This window comes from Salmo salar, chromosome ssa28 (genome assembly GCF_905237065.1).
Source record: "Salmo salar chromosome ssa28, Ssal_v3.1, whole genome shotgun sequence".
Taxonomy (NCBI): domain Eukaryota; kingdom Metazoa; phylum Chordata; class Actinopteri; order Salmoniformes; family Salmonidae; genus Salmo; species Salmo salar.
Genome location: NC_059469.1, coordinates 40,980,211 through 41,002,415, shown reverse-complemented (window position 1 = coordinate 41,002,415; position 22,205 = coordinate 40,980,211). Strand labels below are relative to the sequence as shown.

The 22,205-nt window shown below is 43.9% G+C and overlaps 1 protein-coding gene across 3 annotated transcripts in view; it reads right to left on the bottom strand.

Annotated features, from left to right (window-relative positions):
- tsnax (translin-associated factor X) overlaps positions 1–22,205 on the bottom strand; it is a 45,443-nt gene that overhangs the window by 3,788 nt on the left and 19,450 nt on the right. For all 3 annotated transcript variants that reach the window (XM_045709916.1, NM_001140656.1, XM_045709915.1), the window contains 2 exon segments: positions 17,778–17,908; positions 6,058–6,167 (listed from right to left, as the gene is read on the bottom strand). In XM_045709916.1, coding sequence (XP_045565872.1) covers positions 6,058–6,167; positions 17,778–17,908 — 241 coding nt within the window.

The window sequence follows — 22,205 nt, the reverse complement described above, 5'->3', positions numbered from 1 at the left end:
GTTCCCCAATAGCTGCTCCCTCAACCCTCCAAGATCCCCCCACAGTTCCCCAATAGCTGCTCCCTCAACCCTCCAAGATCCCCCCCACAATGCACCAACAACCAAGAGAATGAACTGAAGAGAGACAGAAGAAAACAGCAAAACACAAAAAAAATGAAAAAAATACATTTAAAACAAAGGACATCAAGGACAACTGAAATCATAACAGCAATGCCAACTGTATATGTTTGTGTGCATGTCTGGCACTATTACATGTATGTGTGTGTTCTTGTATGTGTTCATTTGAATTATTATTATTATTTTTTCACCTTTATTTAACCAGGTAGGCCAGTTGAGAACAAGTCCTTTATTTAACCAGGTAGGCCAGTTGAGAACAAGTCCTTTATTTAACCAGGTAGGCCAGTTGAGAACAAGTTCTCGTTTACAACTGCGACCTGGCCAAGATAAAGCAAAGCAGTGCGACAGAAACAACAACACAGAGTTACAAATAAACAAACGTACAGTCAATAATACTATAGAAAAATGTATATACAGTGTGTGCAAATGTAGGGAGGTAAGGCAATAAATAGGCCATTGAGGCGAAATAATTACAATTTAGCATTAATACTGGAGTGATAGATGTGCAGATGATGATGTGCAAGTAGAGATACTGGGGTGCAAAATAGCAAGACGGTTAGTAATGAGGTAGTTGGGTGGGCTATTTCCAGATGGGCTGTGTACAGGTATAGTGATCGGTATGCTGCTCTGACAGCTGGTGCTTAAAGTTAGAGAGGGAAATATGAGTCTCCAGCTTCAGTGATTTTTGCAATTCGTTCCAGCCATTGGCAGCAGAGAACTGGAAGGTGAGACGGCCAAAGGAGGAATTGGCTTTGGGGGTGACCAGAGAGATATACCTGCTGGAGAGCGTGCTACAGGTGGGTGCTGCTATGGTGACCAGTGAGCTGAGATAAGGCGGAGCTTTACCTAGCAGAGACTTGTAGATGACCTGGAGCCAGTGGGTTTGGCGACGAGTATGAAGCGAGGGCCAGCCAACGAGAGCGTACAGGTCGCAGTGGTGGATAGTAAATGGGGCTTTGGTGACAAAACGGATGGCACTGTGATAGACTACATCTAATTTGTGACATCATTGATATATACAGAGAATAGAGTTCAGCCATAATATTTGTTCTATCTTTTCAGGGGGATGAAATTGAAATTGTAGCCGGCTCTGCAATGCTTGTTTGAAAAAGACAGACTTTGAAAAAAAGTATCATTTTCAATTAATAGAAAATGAGGCAATCTGCAAAGGCAAAAAGGTCATTAAACAATGGATGAGCTTTTCTTAGTAATCTGAGAACCATTTGGGGTTCAAGTAAAACTTTGAATAAATGAAGCTTTTAGAGATTTAGTTTAGTGGTTTAGTGCATTTATATTTAATAATCTCAACCCACCCAGTTCATATTCATTACCGCATGCCATTTGCACTGTATATAGACTTTCTTTTTGTTCTACTGTATTATTGACTGTATGTTTGTTTTACTCCATGTGTAACTCTGTGTTGTTGTTTGTGTCGCACTGCCATGCTTTATCTTGGCCAGGTCGCAGTTGTAAATGAGAACTTGTTCTCAACTTGCCTACCTGGTTAAATAAAGGTGAAATAAAAATAAATGTATATATATATATAGGTTAGGGTTATATATATATATATATATATAAATACCTGGTTAAATAAAGGGTTATATATAAAATATATAAATACCTGGTTAAATAAAGGGTTATATATATAATATATAAATACCTGGTTAAATAAAGGGTTATATATATAATATATATATAAATACCTGGTTAAATAAAGGGTTATATATATAATATATAAATACCTGGTTAAATAAAGGGTTATATATATATAATATATAAATACCTGGTTAAATAAAGGGTTATATATATAATATATAAATACCTGGTTAAATAAAGGGTTATATATATAATATATAAATACCTGGTTAAATAAAGGGTTATATATATAATATATAAATACCTGGTTAAATAAAGGGTTATATATATATATAATATATAAATACCTGGTTAAATAAAGGGTTATATATATATAAATACCTGGTTAAATAAAGGGTTATATATATATAATATATAAATACCTGGTTAAATAAAGGGTTATATATATAATATATAAATACCTGGTTAAATAAAGGGTTATATATATAATATATAAATACCTGGTTAAATAAAGGGTATATATATATAATATATAAATACCTGGTTAAATAAAATGTAATTAAATTAAAAAAAACCTAGATAGGCACATTTTATTTTGTCTGGTTTAGCGTCCCAGATAAAGCAAAATATTTTGTTGAAAAACGAATCACCAGGAGTAGGCAGCGCCTATAAACTTGGTTATATACATGGGGTACCCGTACTGAGTCGTTGTGCAGGGCAGGAGGTAATTGAGGTAGATACAGTGCCTTCTGAAAGTATTCAGACCCCTTGACTTTTTCCACATTTTGTTACGTTACAGCCTTATTCTAAAATGGATTAAATAATCCCCCCCCTCATTCAATAGGGAGCTTGGAGTTTGCCAAAAGGCACCTAAAGGACTCTCAGACCATGATAAACAAGACTCTCTGGTCTGATGAAACCAAGATGGAACTCTTTGGCCTGAATGCCAAGCGTCACGTCTGGAGGAAACCTGGCACCATCCCTACGGTGAAGCATGGTGGTGGCAGCATCTTGCTGTGGGGATGTTTTTCAGCAGCAGGGACTGGGAGACTAGTCAGGATCGAGCGAAAGATGAATGGACCAAAGTACAGAGAGATCCTTGATGAAAACCTGCTCCAGAGCCCTCAGGACCTCAGACTGGGGTGAAGGTTCACCTTCCAACAGGACAACGACCCTGAGCACACAGCCAAGACAATGAAGAAGTGGCTTAGGGACAAGTCTCAGAATGTCCTTGAGTGGCCCAGCCAGAGCCCGGACTTAAACCAGATCGAACATCTCTGGAGAGACCTGAAAATAGCTGGGCAGTGACGCTTCCCATCCAACCTGACAGAGCTTGAGAGGATCTGCAGAGAAGAATGGGAGAATCTCCACAAATACAGGTGTGCCAAGCTTGTAGCGTCATACCCAATGAGACTCGAGGCTGTAATCACTGCCAAAGGTGCTTAAAGTACTGAGTAAAGGGTCTGAATACTTATGTAAATGTGATTGTCATTATGGTGTATTGTGTGGACATTTAATCCATCTACCTGAACCACATGTATTGGTAGAGTAACCTGATTAGGTCGTCCACCAACGGTGTTCAGAATGACAGAAATCACATCTAGTTTATGGTAATTCATCTTAACAGAACACGCCACTGAGAAGCAACAGGCCTATCCGAATTCCGATGAGCATTTTGAAGATGTTAGCAGCGTGTCCAGGGGAAGCTTTCCCTAAAGTACATCGAATAGCTTACTCCTTTCTATACATAAATAAATCAAAATCATTCAAAATAGGCTACACCAGAAAGCCTGATTTGGCCACAGAGGATCATTAGCTAAAAAAACAACAACCTATGGATTTGTGCAGCAAATACAAATTGATGATTGTTGAGTTGTGGCTTTCAGTGAAAAGCAGAGAGACCCAGCCAGGTATATCGCAATATTTAATAATACAATGAAGGAAAAACTGTTTGGAAAGCAAAATAAAGAGAAGAGAATGAAAAGACTCCTGTCTTTTAATTATCAAATTCTTCCAGGTCCCAGACAGTTGACCTAAACCCTTCAATGGATTCTTCCAGGTTAATTCTGAAATCCATCTATATAACACAACACAGCGATAACCTTCACCCTCCCAACTGTCGCACCTCATATAGTCAATTCTCTACACCAGTGGTTCCCAAAGTTTTTATAGTCCCATACCCCTTCAAACATTCAACCTCCAGCTGTACCCCCTCTAACACCAGGGTCAGCGCACTCTCAAATGTTGTTTTTTGCCATCATTATAAGCCAAGGCGGGATACTCTGAGTGCAGCCCTATCCAGAAATCTGGCAGTGGCTTCTGATTAAATTCAATTTTCACAGGACCACTTGTTGCAATTTCGATGAGGCTCTCTTGTTCAGATATCGGTAAGTGGACTGGAGGCAGGGCATGAAAGGGAGAACAAATCCAGTTGTTTGTGTCGTCCGTTTGGGGAAAGTACCTGCGTAACTGTACACCCAGCTCACTCAGGTGCTTCGCTTTGACAATGTTCCCGTAAGCTTGAGTTCATTTGCACAAAAAAATCATACAATGATGGAAAGACCTGTGTGTTGTCCTTGTTAATGCAGACAGAGAAGAGCTCCAACTTAATCATAGCCTCAATTTTGTCCCACACATTGAATATAGTTGAGGAGTCCCTGTAATCCTAGATTCAGATCATTCAGGTGAGAAGAAACATCCCCCGGATAGGCCAGTCGTGTGAGAAACTCGTCATCATGCAAGCGGTCAGACAAGTGAAAATGATGGTCAGTAAAGAAAACTTTAAGCTTGTCTCTAAATTTAAAAAAAACGTGTCAATACTTTGCCCCTTGATAACCAGCGCACTTCTGTATGTTGTAAAAGCATTGCATGGTCGCTGCCCCATATCATTGCATAATGCAATAAATACACGAGAGTTCAGGAGGCTTGCTTTAACAAAGTTCACTGTAGTGTCCAAAACGTCTTTCAAGCTGTCAGGCATTCCCTTGGCAGCAAGAGCCTCTCGGTGGATGCTGCAGTGTACCCAAGTGGTGTCAGGAGCAACTGCTTGCAGGCGCGTTACCACCCCAATATGTCTCCCAGTCATGGCTTTTACACCATCAGTACAGATACCAACACATCTTGACCACCAAAGACCATTTGATGTCACAAAGCTGTCCAGTACTTAAAAAAAATATCCTCTCATGTTGTCCTGGTTTCCAGTGGTTTGCAGAAGAGGATGTCTTCCTTAATTGACCCCCCATTAACGTAACAGACATATACCAGGAGCTGTGCCAGGCCTGTTAACTCATCCATATACCAGGAGCTGTACCAGGCCCGCCACGTCTGTTGACTCATCCAGCTATAACGCATAGAATTCACTGGCTTGTATGCAAAGCAGTAATTGTTTCAAAACATCTCCTGCCATGTCACTGATGCGTCGTGAAACAGTGTTGTTTGATGAAGGCATTGTCTGTATAGTTGTTTTGGGGCCTTTTCCCCCAGCATTGTCCCAGCCGTATCCGCGGCAGCAGGAAGAATTAAGTCCTCCACAATAGTACGGGTCTTGCCTGTCCTAGTCACTCGGTAGCTCACCATAGAAGACGCTTCGAGCCCCTTCTGATTAATGATATCTGCTGCTTTTATAACGTCTTACGTCTCGAAAGTCGTCTTGCTCAAAAAAGAGTGAAGTTTTCCCACGAGAGAGTAACGCTTAATGTGATTGGATGTTAATTATTTGACTAGGTTACCTGTATGTGACATATTTCACTGAACACTAGATGTTTTAATTTTATTTTTTGGCAGTGAAACGAGGCGACTCGGACAAGAAAGAAAACTCACCCAAATGTATAGCCTCGTTGGAAAATATAAATAAACTGTTTGAATTTTTTATTTTTTTTCAAGAAAACCACTTGAATGAGTAGGTGATGTAAAACTATTAACCGGGAATGTACCTCCACCAGAAGGACATGAGTTATACAGTTACATTTTTAGTCATTTAGCAGACGCTCTTATCCAGAGCGACTTACAGTAGTGAATGCATACATTTTTCATACTGGTCCCCCATGGGAATCGAACCCCTGGCATTGCAAGTGCCATGCTCTACCAAGCGAGCCACACAGGACCAGCACCAGTAGTAGCTAAATCCGGGATAACCGTTGGAAGTAATGTGCATGGCCAACCATATCCAGACACTATATCAGGCTATTGGTATGCAGCTAGCATTCTATGATTCATCATCATGGTTCTTCCATGTCTATTCACTCAGTGCAATGTTACTCAATGTTCTTCTCTCTGACATAAGGGTCAGCTAATATCAAGAATTGTGATATGATCCAATCCACCTTTATTGTAACATGTTCATACCTCAGGCTCCTTGATGAAGACCAGCTTGGTGTTAATCTCCTCCAGGCTGATGAGAGTACGATGTCTGATGAAGTGATGGAACGACACAGCCTCCACATACTCCTGGATACCTGAGGGAGGGAACAATGATCATTGACTACATAAAATGTATCCACTGGAACGCGCCCACTGACTGTCCATCCCTGGCTAAACTAAACACAATAGGACATCAAAAGGTTCTACAGTCTAAAGCCAGCAGCCCTCCAGGTCCTAGAGTCTAAAGCCAGCAGCCCTCCAGGTTCTAGAGTCTAAAGCCAGCAGCCCTCCAGGTTCTAGAGTCTAAAGCCAGCAGCCCTCCAGGTTCTAGAGTCTAAAGCCAGCAGCCCTCCAGGTTCTAGAGTCTAAAGCCAGCAGCCCTCCAGGTCCTAGAGTCTAAAGCCAGCAGCCCTCCAGGTCCTAGAGTCTAAAGCCAGCAGCCCTCCAGGTCCTAGAGTCTAAAGCCAGCAGCCCTCCAGGTTCTAGAGTCTAAAGCCAGCAGCCCTCCAGGTTCTAGAGTCTAAAGCCAGCAGCCCTCCAGGTTCTAGAGTCTAAAGCCAGCAGCCCTCCAGGTTCTAGAGTCTAAAGCCAGCAGCCCTCCAGGTCCTAGAGTCTAAAGCCAGCAGCCCTCCAGGTCCTAGAGTCTAAAGCCAGCAGCCCTCCAGGTTCTAGAGTCTAAAGCCAGCAGCCCTCCAGGTTCTAGAGTCTAAAGCCAGCAGCCCTCCAGGTCCTAGAGTCTAAAGCCAGCAGCCCTCCAGGTCCTAGAGTCTAAAGCCAGCAGCCCTCCAGGTCCTAGAGTCTAAAGCCAGCAGCCCTCCAGGTCCTAGAGTCTAAAGCCAGCAGCCCTCCAGGTTCTAGAGTCTAAAGCCAGCAGCCCTCCAGGTCCTAGAGTCTAAAGCCAGCAGCCCTCCAGGTTCTAGAGTCTAAAGCCAGCAGCCCTCCAGGTCCTAGAGTCTAAAGCCAGCAGCCCTCCAGGTCCTAGAGTCTAAAGCCAGCAGCCCTCCAGGTCCTAGAGTCTAAAGCCAGCAGCCCTCCAGGTTCTAGAGTCTAAAGCCAGCAGCCCTCCAGGTCCTAGAGTCTAAAGCCAGCAGCCCTCCAGGTCCTAGAGTCTAAAGCCAGCAGCCCTCCAGGTTCTAGAGTCTAAAGCCAGCAGCCCTCCAGGTCCTAGAGTCTAAAGCCAGCAGCCCTCCAGGTCCTAGAGTCTAAAGCCAGCAGCCCTCCAGGTTCTAGAGTCTAAAGCCAGCAGCCCTCCAGTCCCTACTAAACAGGAACTACAACACAATCATTAACCTTGGAACAGAACCACTACCAGAACCACAGAGGAATGACATGATGAATAAGATCAAACAATACCTGAAGGAAACGTTGAGGGAAGCCCATTGGAACGAGCTGAGAGGGGAAATTAACCTGAAGGAAACGTTGAGGGAAGCCCATTGGAACGAGCTGAGAGGGGAAATTAACCTGAAGGAAACGTTGAGGGAAGCCCATTGGAACGAGCTGAGAGGGGAAATTAACCTGAAGGAAACGTTGAGGGAAGCCCATTGGAACGAGCTGAGAGGGGGAAATTAACCTGAAGGAAACGTTGAGGGAAGCCCATTGGAACGAGCTGAGAGGGGAAATTAACCTGAAGGAAACGTTGAGGGAAGCCCATTGGAACGAGCTGAGAGGGAAAATTAACCTGAAGGAAACGTTGAGGGAAGCCCATTGGAACGAGCTGAGAGGGAAAATTAACCTGAAGGAAACGTTGAGGGAAGCCCATTGGAACGAGCTGAGAGGGGAAATTAACCTGAAGGAAACGTTGAGGGAAGCCCATTGGAACGAGCTGAGAGGGGAAATTAACCTGAAGGAAACGTTGAGGGAAGCCCATTGGAACGATGTGAGAGGGGAAATTAACCTGAAGGAAACGTTGAGGGAAGCCCATTGGAACGAGCTGAGAGGGGAAATTAACCTGAAGGAAACGTTGAGGGAAGCCCATTGGAATGAGCTGAGAGGGGAAATTAACCTGAAGGAAACGTTGAGGGAAGCCCATTGGAATGAGCTGAGAGGGGAAATTAACCTGAAGGAAACGTTGAGGGAAGCCCATTGGAACGATGTGAGAGGGGAAATTAACCTGAAGGAAACGTTGAGGGAAGCCCATTGGAACGAGCTGAGAGGGGAAATTAACCTGAAGGAAACGTTGAGGGAAGCCCATTGGAACGATGTGAGCAAGACCTTTAAACAGGTCAATATTCACAAGGCCACTGGGCCAGACGGATTACCAGGACATGTACTCAGAGCATGCATGGACCAACTGAAGTGTCTTCACTGACATTTTCAACCTCTCCCTGACCGAGTCTGTAATATCAACGTGTTTCAAGCAGACCACCATAGTGCCTGTGCACAAAGGTAACCTGCCTAAACGACTACCAGTTGCCATGAAGTGCTTTGAAAGGCTGGTCATGGCTCACATCAACACCATCATCCCAGAAACCCTAGACACACTCCAATTCGCATACCGCCCCAAGGTATCCACAGATGACGCAATCTCTATTGCACTCCACACTGCCCTTTCCAGACTGGACAAAAGGAACCACTATGTCAGAATGCTGTTCATTGACTACAGCTCAGCGTTCAACACCACAGTGCCCACAAAGCGCATCACTAAGCTAAGGACACAGGGACTAAACTCCTCCCTCGCCCAAGTCTGAGGTCCAGAGCGCTCTGGAGCAGGTTTTCATCAAGGATCTCTGTACTTTGCTCCGTTCATCTTTGCCTCGATCCTAACTAGTCTCCCAGTCCCTGCTGTTGAAAAACATCCCCACAGCATGATGCTGCCACCACCATGCTTCACCGTAGGGATGGTGCCAGGTTTCCTCCAATGATGCATACATGTTTTGGTACCCTTCCCCAGATCTGTGCCTCAACAAAATCTTGTCTCGTAGCTCTACGGACAATTCCTTCGACCTCATGGCTTGGTTTTTGCTCTGACATCCACTGTCAACTGTGGGACCTTATATAGACAGGTGTGTGCCTTTCCAAATCATGTCCAATCAATTGAATTTATCACAGGTGGACTCCAAACAAGTTGTAGAAACATCTCAAGGATGCCTCATAGCAAAGGGTCTGAATACTTAAGTTAATAAATGTGCAAAAATTTCTAAAAACCTTTTTTCGCTTTGTAATTATGTGGTATTGTGTGTAGATTGCTGACAATTTTTATTTATTTAATCCATTTTAGAAAAAGGCTGTAACGTAACAAAATGTGGAAAAAGTAAAGTGGTCTGAATACTTTCTGAAGGCACTGTAGGTAATAGATGCTCCATTGTCAAATTCGTGTTGATGAGAGGAACCACTTGAAGCCATTGAGTCTGCCTGACATGGTATAGGTTAGAGTAGGAATGATAGGGTAGGGCAAGGCTGACAGGGTATAGCGTAGAGTAGGAATGATAGGGTAGGGCAAGGCTGACAGGGTATAGCGTAGAGTAGGAATGATAGGGTAGGGCAAGGCTGATATGGTATAGGTTAGAGTAGGAATGATAGGGTAGGGCAAGGCTGACAGGGTATAGCATAGAGTAGGAATGATAGGGTAGGGCAAGGCTGATATGGTATAGGGTAGAGTAGGAATGATAGGGTAGGGAAAAGCTGACAGGGTATAGGGTAGGGTTAGATGTAGGGTAGGACAAGGCTGACAGGGTAGAGTGTAGAGTAGGAATGATAGGGTAGGGAAAGGCTGACAGGGTATAGGGTAGAGTAGGAATGATAGGGTAGGGAAAAGCTGACAGGGTATAGGGTAGGGTAGGTAAAGGCTGACAGAGTAGGGTAGGTAAAGGCTGACAGAGTATAGGGTAGGGTTAGATGGTAGGGTAGGGGGTAGGCTGACAGAGTAGGGTATGACTGACAGAGTAGGGTAGGAAAAGGCTGACAGAGTATAGGGTAGGGTTAGATGGTAGGGTAGGGGGTAGGCTGACAGAGTAGGGTATGACTGACAGAGTAGGGTAGGAAAAGGCTGACAGAGTAGGGTAGGAAAAGGCTGACAGTAGGGTAGTAAAAGGCTGACAGAGTAGGGTAGGGTAGGGCTGACAGAGTAGGGTAGGGTAGGGCTGACAGAGTAGGGTAGGGTAGGGCTGACAGAGTAGGGTAGGGTAGGGCTGACAGTAGGGTAGTAAAAGGCTGACAGAGTAGGGTAGAGTGGGGCTGACAGAGTAGGGTATGACTGACAGAGTAGGGTAGGAAAAGGCTGACAGAGTAGGGTAGGAAAAGGCTGACAGAGTAGGATAGGAAAAGGCTGACAGTAGGGTAGTAAAAGGCTGACAGAGTAGGGTAGGGTAGGGCTGACAGAGTAGGGTAGGTAAAGGCTGACAGAGTAGGGTAGGGTAGGGCTCACAGAGTAGGGTAGGGTAGGGCTGACAGAGTAGGGTAGGTAAAGGCTGACAGAGTAGGGTAGGGTAGGGCTCACAGAGTAGGGTAGTGTGGGGCTGACAGAGTAGGGTAGGAAAAGGCTGACAGAGTAGGGTAGGTAAAGGCTGACAGAGTAGGGTAGGAATGACAGGAAATAGGGTAGTGTTTGTCCATTACACGAAATCCAAATAAAAATCTATTTAAATGACAGGTTGTAACGCAACAAAATAGGAAAAATGCCAAGGGGGATGAATACTTTAGCAAGGCACCGTATGATATGAGTAATGTAAAATGTGTAAACATTATTAAAGTGGCATTATTTAAAGTGGCATTGTTTAAAGTGACATTGTTTAAAGTGACTAGTGATCCATTTATTAAAGTGATTGGGTCTCAATGTAGGTAGCAGCAGTTAGTGGTGGCTGTTTATCAGTCTGATGGCCTGGAGATAGAAGCTGTTTATCAGTCTGATGGCCTGGAGATAGAAGCTGTTTATCAGTCTGATGGCCTGGAGATAGAAGCTGTTTAACAGTCTGATGGTCTGGAGATAGAAGCTGTTTATCAGTCTGATGGCCTGGAGATAGAAGCTGTTTAACAGTCTGATGGTCTGGAGATAGAAGCTGTTTATCAGTCTGATGGTCTGGAGATAGAAGCTGTTTATCAGTCTGATGGTCTGGAGATAGAAGCTGTTTACCAGTCTGATGGTCTGGAGATAGAAGCTGTTTATCAGTCTGATGGCCTGGAGATAGAAGCTGTTTAACAGTCTGATGGTCTGGAGATAGAAGCTGTTTATCAGTCTGATGGTCTGGAGATAGAAGCTGTTTATCAGTCTGATGGTCTGGAGATAGAAGCTGTTTAACAGTCTGATGGTCTGGAGATAGAAGCTGTTTATCAGTCTGATGGCCTGGAGATAGAAGCTGTTTAACAGTCTGATGGCCTGGAGATAGAAGCTGTTTACCAGTCTGATGGCCTGGAGATAGAAGCTGTTTAACAGTCTGATGGCCTGGAGATAGAAGCTGTTTACCAGTCTGATGGCCTGGAGATAGAAGCTGTTTACCAGTCTGATGGCCTGGAGATAGAAGCTGTTTAACAGTCTGATGGCCTGGAGATAGAAGCTGTTTACCAGTCTGATGGCCTGGAGATAGAAGCTGTTTATCAGTCTGATGGCCTGGAGATAGAAGCTGTTTATCAGTCTGATGGCCTGGAGATAGAAGCTGTTTATCAGTCTGATGGCACCGTATGTGCAGCGTTATGGTCTGGAGATAGAAGCTGTTTATCAGTCTGATGGCCTGGAGATAGAAGCTGTTTATCAGTCTGATGGTCTGGAGATAGAAGCTGTTTAACAGTCTGATGGTCTGGAGATAGAAGCTGTTTAACAGTCTGATGGTCTGGAGATAGAAGCTGTTTACCAGTCTGATGGTCTGGAGATAGAAGCTGTTTAACAGTCTGATGGCCTGGAGATAGAAGCTGTTTAACAGTCTGATGGTCTGGAGATAGAAGCTGTTTACCAGTCTGATGGTCTGGAGATAGAAGCTGTTTACCAGTCTGATGGTCTGGAGATAGAAGCTGTTTAACAGTCTGATGGTCTGGAGATAGAAGCTGTTTAACAGTCTGATGGCCTGGAGATAGAAGCTGTTTAACAGTCTGATGGCCTGGAGATAGAAGCTGTTTAACAGTCTGATGGCCTGGAGATAGAAGCTGTTTAACAGTCTGATGGTCTGGAGATAGAAGCTGTTTACCAGTCTGATGGTCTGGGGATAGAAGCTGTTTACCAGTCTGATGGTCTGGAGATAGAAGCTGTTTAACAGTCTGATGGTCTGGAGATAGAAGCTGTTTATCAGTCTGATGGCCTGGAGATAGAAGCTGTTTAACAGTCTGATGGTCTGGAGATAGAAGCTGTTTAACAGTCTGATGGCCTGGAGATAGAAGCTGTTTACCAGTCTGATGGCCTGGAGATAGAAGCTGTTTACCAGTCTGATGGCCTGGAGATAGAAGCTGTTTACCAGTCTGATGGCCTGGAGATAGAAGCTGTTTAACAGTCTGATGGCCTGGAGATAGAAGCTGTTTATCAGTCTGATGGCCTGGAGATAGAAGCTGTTTATCAGTCTGATGGCCTGGAGATAGAAGCTGTTTATCAGTCTGATGGCCTGGAGATAGAAGCTGTTTATCAGTCTGATGGCCTGGAGATAGAAGCTGTTTATCAGTCTGATGGCCTGGAGATAGAAGCTGTTTATCAGTCTGATGGCCTGGAGATAGAAGCTGTTTAACAGTCTGATGGCCTGGAGATAGAAGCTGTTTATCAGTCTGATGGCCTGGAGATAGAAGCTGTTTATCAGTCTGATGGCCTGGAGATAGAAGCTGTTTATCAGTCTGATGGCCTGGAGATAGAAGCTGTTTATCAGTCTGATGGCCTGGAGATAGAAGCTGTTTATCAGTCTGATGGCCTGGAGATAGAAGCTGTTTATCAGTCTGATGGTCTGGAGATAGAAGCTGTTTAACAGTCTGATGGCCTGGAGATAGAAGCTGTTTATCAGTCTGATGGCCTGGAGATAGAAGCTGTTTACCAGTCTGATGGTCTGGAGATAGAAGCTGTTTACCAGTCTGATGGTCTGGAGATAGAAGCTGTTTAACAGTCTGATGGCACCGTATGTGCAGCGTTATGCAAGGCACTGTATGAGAGATAGAAGCTAGAAGAGATAGAAGCTGTTTATCAGTCTGATGGCCTGGAGATAGAAGCTGTTTAACAGTCTGATGGCCTGGAGATAGAAGCTGTTTAACAGTCTGATGGCCTGGAGATAGAAGCTGTTTATCAGTCTGATGGTCTGGAGATAGAAGCTGTTTACCAGTCTGATGGTCTGGAGATAGAAGCTGTTTAACAGTCTGATGGCCTGGAGATAGAAGCTGTTTATCAGTCTGATGGCCTGGAGATAGAAGCTGTTTATCAGTCTGATGGCCTGGAGATAGAAGCTGTTTAACAGTCTGATGGCCTGGAGATAGAAGCTGTTTAACAGTCTGATGGCCTGGAGATAGAAGCTGTTTATCAGTCTGATGGCCTGGAGATAGAAGCTGTTTATCAGTCTGATGGCCTGGAGATAGAAGCTGTTTAACAGTCTGATGGCCTGGAGATAGAAGCTGTTTATCAGTCTGATGGTCTGGAGATAGAAGCTGTTTAACAGTCTGATGGTCTGGAGATAGAAGCTGTTTAACAGTCTGATGGTCTGGAGATAGAAGCTGTTTATCAGTCTGATGGTCTGGAGATAGAAGCTGTTTAACAGTCTGATGGCCTGGAGATAGAAGCTGTTTAACAGTCTGATGGCCTGGAGATAGAAGCTGTTTACCAGTCTGATGGTCTGGAGATAGAAGCTGTTTAACAGTCTGATGGCCTGGAGATAGAAGCTGTTTAACAGTCTGATGGCCTGGAGATAGAAGCTGTTTATCAGTCTGATGGCCTGGAGATAGAAGCTGTTTATCAGTCTGATGGCCTGGAGATAGAAGCTGTTTAACAGTCTGATGGCCTGGAGATAGAAGCTGTTTAACAGTCTGATGGCCTGGAGATAGAAGCTGTTTATCAGTCTGATGGCCTGGAGATAGAAGCTGTTTATCAGTCTGATGGCCTGGAGATAGAAGCTGTTTATCAGTCTGATGGTCTGGAGATAGAAGCTGTTTAACAGTCTGATGGTCTGGAGATAGAAGCTGTTTAACAGTCTGATGGTCTGGAGATAGAAGCTGTTTATCAGTCTGATGGTCTGGAGATAGAAGCTGTTTAACAGTCTGATGGCCTGGAGATAGAAGCTGTTTAACAGTCTGATGGCCTGGAGATAGAAGCTGTTTACCAGTCTGATGGTCTGGAGATAGAAGCTGTTTAACAGTCTGATGGCCTGGAGATAGAAGCTGTTTATCAGTCTGATGGCCTGGAGATAGAAGCTGTTTATCAGTCTGATGGCACCGTATGTGCAGCGTTATGCAAGGCACTGTATGTGCAGCGTTATGCAAGGCACTGTATGTGCAGCGTTATGCAAGGCACTGTATCTGCAGCGTTATGCAAGGCACTGTATGTGCAGCGTTATGCAAGGCACTGTATGTGCAGCGTTATGCAAGGCACTGTATGTGCAGCGTTATGCAAGGCACTGTATGTGCAGCGTTATGCAAGGCACTGTATGTGCTGCGTTATGCAAGGCACTGTATGTGCAGCGTTATGCAAGGCACTGTATGTGCAGCGTTATGCAAGGCACTGTATGTGCAGCGTTATGCAAGGCACTGTATAACGCTGCAGGACCTGCGACCAAAAACAAGCTACATATGGACACTACCAACATTGTTTTGCTAATTATTTGGTCTCTTAACAGAAAAATCTGCAGAGCTGGGATGGTTGTATCCCCCATACATATGGCATAACAGACTATTGGTTGCAAGAATTTTATATAATAATTTAAATTGAAAACATTCGAAGATTTTGAATCCAGCGTTGTTTTCCGTATCAACCATGTGCCATGGAATCGGTACATCGAAAATCTCTTCCCAACTATTTTGCAATCTATATGGAACAGCTGTCAATTTTTTGGTCCTTTAATGCAACTGGAATATCATTTTCTTTAACCAATTTTGGTCTTTAATGCCGAGAGACTAGTTCCTTTCTTATTCCCCCTTCCACTTGCGTCTTCTATTTTTGTGGTAATGCTGCAATTAGTTGGTTGTAATATCGGCATGTGTGACATAACTCCATCAGTCCTATTTATGATAGCAATTTACAAAGATTATACCTTTTTTAAACATTATTTAAAAAAATAATTTTTTTAAATCAATTAGTATATTTGAGTTTAACCACAATATTTGTTATATTATTTGTTCTGTCTTTTCTGGTGGATTAAACTGAAATTGCCACTAACTTTCTACCGCTTGTTTTAAAAATAGCGAAAGTGAGAGGTTGTAATCTGAAAAAAGGCCCTTCTTAAACATGGGTGAGATATTTTACTGCTAGAGAACCAGTTTGGATTTAAGTATAACTTTTGTATGAGTGAAGCTTTGGTGAGAGGTCTAATGCTTTAACATGTAATAATTTCTGCCCTCTGAATTCGTATTCATTATATAAATAGTAATTAATTTTGTCTGCCTTGCCATTCCAAATAAAATGGAATATTCTTTGCTCATATAATTTTAAAAAGCAGGTCACTTGGTGTAGGCAAGGCCTTAAGCAAACAGGTAAACTGGGATATGACCAAAGAGTTAATCAGGGTGATTTTGACACAAATAGACAGGTATTTTCCTTTCCATGGTAGCAAGATCTTATCTATTTTTGCTAACTTTCAACAAAAAAAAACATTATACATGCATACCGAGTATGTCCACATCCCCGTCAGACCATTTTATTGGTAAACTACACGGTAATGTAAAAGTAGCATTTTTTTGTGATCCAATGCGTAATACAGTACACTTATCATAATTTGGTTTTAATCCACAAAGGTTAGATCCAGAAAGTATCTAGATCCTCTATGAGGCCGTGGATCCAAGTTGTGGATTTAAAAGAAAACATGAATCATCAGCGTACAATGACACCTTAGTTTTTAATCCCTGGATTTCTAATCCCTTAATATTATTGTTGGATCTAATTTTATCAGCTAACATTTCGATGGCAATAATAAATAAATATGCCGATAGTGGACAACCTTGTTTTACTCCTCTAGACAGTTTAAAACTTTCTGAGGTGTAGCCATTATTTACTATTTTACACCTACGGTTACTATACATAACTTTAACCCATTTTTATAAGAGATTCTATAAAATTGAAATATTCCAGGTATTTATATATAAACTCCAGTCGTACTTTATCAAAAGCCTTTTCAAAGTCAGCTATGAATAGCAGACCTGGTTTCACAGATTTTCATTGTGTTCTATTGTTTCCAGTACGTGTCTTATATTATCTCTAATGTATCGTCCATGTAAAAAACCTGTCTGATTAGGATGAATAAAAGTCCTTTCATTTCCTCTCTTTTGAGGAAACTCTTTTGATCTAAATTGCTTTTGTTTTAGAGATGAGTACTGAATTGCATGGCCTCGGAGGGCACATTTAAAAGTATCCCATGCCATAAGGGGATCTGCTGTACCTGTGTTATGTCGGAAAAAGTATGTTGTAAATTCTTCTGTCCAAATTAAAAACAAGTTATCATCCAATAGGCTTTGATTAAATTTCCAATATACTTGCCCAAGTGGAAATTCTGTAAGAGTAATATATATGCCACTTATTTGACTGTCCGACCGCATTCTGTCCCCTATCAATACTTTTTAAACTTTTGACAGCGAGAATGACATAAGAAAGTAGTCAAGATAACTAGCTTGAATGAGCCTCCACCATGTATATCTCACTAGGTCAGAATACTAAGCCTCCATTTATCCACTAGATCCAATGTATCCATGACATTTGTGATTTCCTTAAGTGCATGAGGGTGATAGTTTGTAGTGTGATTTCCTTCACAGTCCATTAAGTTATTTAAAACCGCATTTTAATCTCCCACCATAATAATAGAGTATTGTATTGCTTGTTGGTTTCATAAATTATTAAATATGCTACCGGTCAAACATATTTTAGTGATTATTGTGGGTGTGTCTATATCATATTGTAGTGGGTGTGTCTATATCATATTGTAGTGGGTGTGTCTATATCATATTGTAGTGGGTGTGTCTATATCATATTGTAGTGGGTGTGTCTATATCATATTGTAGTGGGTGTGTCTATATCATATTATAGTGGGTGTGTCTATATCATATTATAGTGGGTGTGTCTATATCATATTATAGTGGGTGTGTCTATATCATATTATAGTGGGTGTGTCTATATCATATTGAGTCTGGTCTTCCTTCACAAAATCAGGAGTTTGTCTGTCCGCCTGCCTGTCTGTCCGCCTGCCTGTCTGTCCGCCTGTCTGCCTGTCCGCCTGCCTGTCTGTCTGTCCGCCTGTCTGTCTGTCTGTCTGTCTGTCTGTCCGCCTGTCTGCCTGCCTGTCCGCCTGCCTGTCTGTCTGCCTGTCCGCCCGTCCGCCTGTCTGTCCGTCTGTCTGTCCGCCTGTCCGTCTGTCCGCCTGCCTGTCTGTCCGCCTGCCTGTCTGTCCGCCTGTCCGTCTGTCTGTCCGTCCGCCTGTCTGTCCGTCCGCCTGTCTGTCCGTCCGCCTGTCTGTCCGTCCGCCTGTCTGTCCGTCCGCCTGTCCGTCTGCCTGTCTGTCCGTCTGCCTGTCTGTCTGCCTGTCCGTCCGCCTGCCTGTCTGTCTGCCTGTCCGCCTGTCTGTCCGTCTGCCTGTCTGTCTGCCTGTCCGTCCGCCTGTCCGTCCGCCTGTCCGTACCTGGTGTGAAGGCTCTATGGAACTGGTTCAGGTCCTCTCCTCTGAGTTCCTCAGCAATCATTCTGATGTTCAGTCTCACTCCATCCAGCTTCAGATCAGCTTCTGTGAGGACCTCCTCCACGTCTGGGACACTGCAGGGACAATACCATTCACATCAGGCTAGTTGGTATACTGTTAGGACACTGCAGGGACAATACCATTCACATCAGGCTAGTTGGTATACTGTTAGGACACTGCAGGGACAATACCATTCACATCAGGCTAGTTGGTATACTGTTAGGACACTGCAGGGACAATACCATTCACATCAGGCTAGTTGGTATACTGTTAGGACACTGCAGGGACAATACCATTCACATCAGGCTAGTTGGTATACTGTTAGGACACTGCAGGGACAATACCATTCACATCAGGCTAGTTGGTATACTGTTAGGACACTGCAGGGACAATACCATTCACATCAGGCTAGTTGGTATACTGTTAGGACACTGCAGGGACAATACCATTCACATCAGGCTAGTTGGTATACTGTTAGGACACTGCAGGGACAATACCATTCACATCAGGCTAGTTGGTATACTGTTAGGACACTGCAGGGACAATACCATTCACATCAGGCTAGTTGGTATACTGTTAGGACACTGCAGGGACAATACCATTCACATCAGGCTAGTTGGTATACTGTTAGGACACTGCAGGGACAATACCATTCACATCAGGCTAGTTGGTATACTGTTAGGACACTGCAGGGGACAATACCATTCACATCAGGCTAGTTGGTATACTGTTAGGACACTGCAGGGACAATACCATTCACATCAGGCTAGTTGGTATACTGTTAGGACACTGCAGGGACAATACCATTCACATCAGGCTAGTTGGTATACTGTTAGGACACTGCAGGGACAATACCATTCACATCAGGCTAGTTGGTATACTGTTAGGACACTGCAGGGACAATACCATTCACATCAGGCTAGTTGGTATACTGTTAGGACACTGCAGGGACAATACCATTCACATCAGGCTAGTTGGTATACTGTTAGGACACTGCAGGGACAATACCATTCACATCAGGCTAGTTGGTATACTGTTAGGACACTGCAGGGACAATACCATTCACATCAGGCTAGTTGGTATACTGTTAGGACACTGCAGGGACAATACCATTCACATCAGGCTAGTTGGTATACTGTTAGGACACTGCAGGGACAATACCATTCACATCAGGCTAGTTGGTATACTGTTAGGACACTGCAGGGACAATACCATTCACATCAGGCTAGTTGGTATACTGTTAGGACACTGCAGGGACAATACCATTCACATCAGGCTAGTTGGTATACTGTTAGGACACTGCAGGGACAATACCATTCACATCAGGCTAGTTGGTATACTGTTAGGACACTGCAGGGACAATACCATTCACATCAGGCTAGTTGGTATACTGTTAGGACACTGCAGGGACAATACCATTCACATCAGGCTAGTTGGTATACTGTTAGGACACTGCAGGGACAATACCATTCACATCAGGCTAGTTGGTATACTGTTAGGACACTGCAGGGACAATACCATTCACATCAGGCTAGTTGGTATACTGTTAGGACACTGCAGGGACAATACCATTCACATCAGGCTAGTTGGTATACTGTTAGGACACTGCAGGGACAATACCATTCACATCAGGCTAGTTGGTATACTGTTAGGACACTGCAGGGACAATACCATTCACATCAGGCTAGTTGGTATACTGTTAGGACACTGCAGGGACAATACCATTCACATCAGGCTAGTTGGTATACTGTTAGGACACTGCAGGGACAATACCATTCACATCAGGCTAGTTGGTATACTGTTAGGACACTGCAGGGACAATACCATTCACATCAGGCTAGTTGGTATACTGTTAGGACACTGCAGGGACAATACCATTCACATCAGGCTAGTTGGTATACTGTTAGGACACTGCAGGGACAATACCATTCACATCAGGCTAGTTGGTATACTGTTAGGACACTGCAGGGACAATACCATTCACATCAGGCTAGTTGGTATACTGTTAGGACACTGCAGGGACAATACCATTCACATCAGGCTAGTTGGTATACTGTTAGGACACTGCAGGGACAATACCATTCACATCAGGCTAGTTGGTATACTGTTAGGACACTGCAGGGACAATACCATTCACATCAGGCTAGTTGGTATACTGTTAGGACACTGCAGGGACAATACCATTCACATCAGGCTAGTTGGTATACTGTTAGGACACTGCAGGGACAATACCATTCACATCAGGCTAGTTGGTATACTGTTAGGACACTGCAGGGACAATACCATTCACATCAGGCTAGTTGGTATACTGTTAGGACACTGCAGGGACAATACCATTCACATCAGGCTAGTTGGTATACTGTTAGGACACTGCAGGGACAATACCATTCACATCAGGCTAGTTGGTATACTGTTAGGACACTGCAGGGACAATACCATTCACATCAGGCTAGTTGGTATACTGTTAGGACACTGCAGGGACAATACCATTCACATCAGGCTAGTTGGTATACTGTTAGGACACTGCAGGGACAATACCATTCACATCAGGCTAGTTGGTATACTGTTAGGACACTGCAGGGACAATACCATTCACATCAGGCTAGTTGGTATACTGTTAGGACACTGCAGGGACAATACCATTCACATCAGGCTAGTTGGTATACTGTTAGGACACTGCAGGGACAATACCATTCACATCAGGCTAGTTGGTATACTGTTAGGACACTGCAGGGACAATACCATTCACATCAGGCTAGTTGGTATACTGTTAGGACACTGCAGGGACAATACCATTCACATCAGGCTAGTTGGTATACTGTTAGGACACTGCAGGGACAATACCATTCACATCAGGCTAGTTGGTATACTGTTAGGACACTGCAGGGACAATACCATTCACATCAGGCTAGTTGGTATACTGTTAGGACACTGCAGGGACAATACCATTCACATCAGGCTAGTTGGTATACTGTTAGGACACTGCAGGGACAATACCATTCACATCAGGCTAGTTGGTATACTGTTAGGACACTGCAGGGACAATACCATTCACATCAGGCTAGTTGGTATACTGTTAGGACACTGCAGGGACAATACCATTCACATCAGGCTAGTTGGTATACTGTTAGGACACTGCAGGGACAATAGCATTCACATCAGGCTAGTTGGTATACTGTTAGGACACTGCAGGGACAATACCATTCACATCAGGCTAGTTGGTATACTGTTAGGACACTGCAGGGACAATACCATTCACATCAGGCTAGTTGATATACTGGAAGGTTCTTATAGGATGGACATGACATTTAAAGGTGTACCTTGCAGAAATCACTCTGCCATTTCCTGCTTGCTAAAATTCTAATAGCTAGCCTAATTTCAGGTTGTGACAAAACAAGCAAGTATAGTGTAGAGAATCATTGTACCATCTAAACCGCTGTGAAATATACACTGCTCAAAAAAATAAAGGGAACACTAAAATAACACATCCTAGATCTGAATGAATGAAATAATCTTATTAAATACTTTTTTCTTTACATAGTTGAATGTGCTGACAACAAAATCACACAAAAATAATCAATGGAAATCCAATTTATCAACCCATGGAGGTCTGGATTTGGAGTCACACTCAAAATTAAAGTGGAAAACACACTACAGGCTGATCCAACTTTGATGTAATGTCCTTAAAACAAGTCAAAATGAGGCTCAGTAGTGTGTGTGGCCTCCACGTGCCTGTATGACCTCCCTACAACGCCTGGGCATGCTCCTGATGAGGTGGCGGATGGTCTCCTGAGGGATCTCCTCCCAGACCTGGACTAAAGCATCCGCCAACTCCTGGACAGTCTGTGGTGCAACGTGGCGTTGGTGGATGGAGCGAGACATGATGTCCCAAATGTGCTCAATTGGATTCAGGTCTGGGGAACGGGCGGGCCAGTCCATAGCATCAATGCCTTCCTCTTGCAGGAACTGCTGACACACTCCAGCCACATGAGGTCTAGCATTGTTTTGCACTAGGAGGAACCCAGGGCCAACCGCACCAGCATATGGTCTCACAAGGGATCTGAGGATCTCATCTCGGTACCCAATGGCAGTCAGGCTACCTCTGGCGAGCACATGGAGGGCTGTGCGGCCCCCCAAAGAAATGCCACCCCACACCATGACTGACCCACCGCGAAACCGGTCATGCTGGAGGATGTTGCAGGCAGCAGAACGTTCTCCACGGCGTCTCCAGACTCTGTCACGTCTGTCACATGTGCTCAGTGTGAACCTGCCTTCATCTGTGAAGAGCACAGGACGCCAGTGGCGAATTTGCCAATCTTGGTGTTCTCTGGCAAATGCCAAACGTCCTGCACGGTGCTGGGCTGTAAGCAC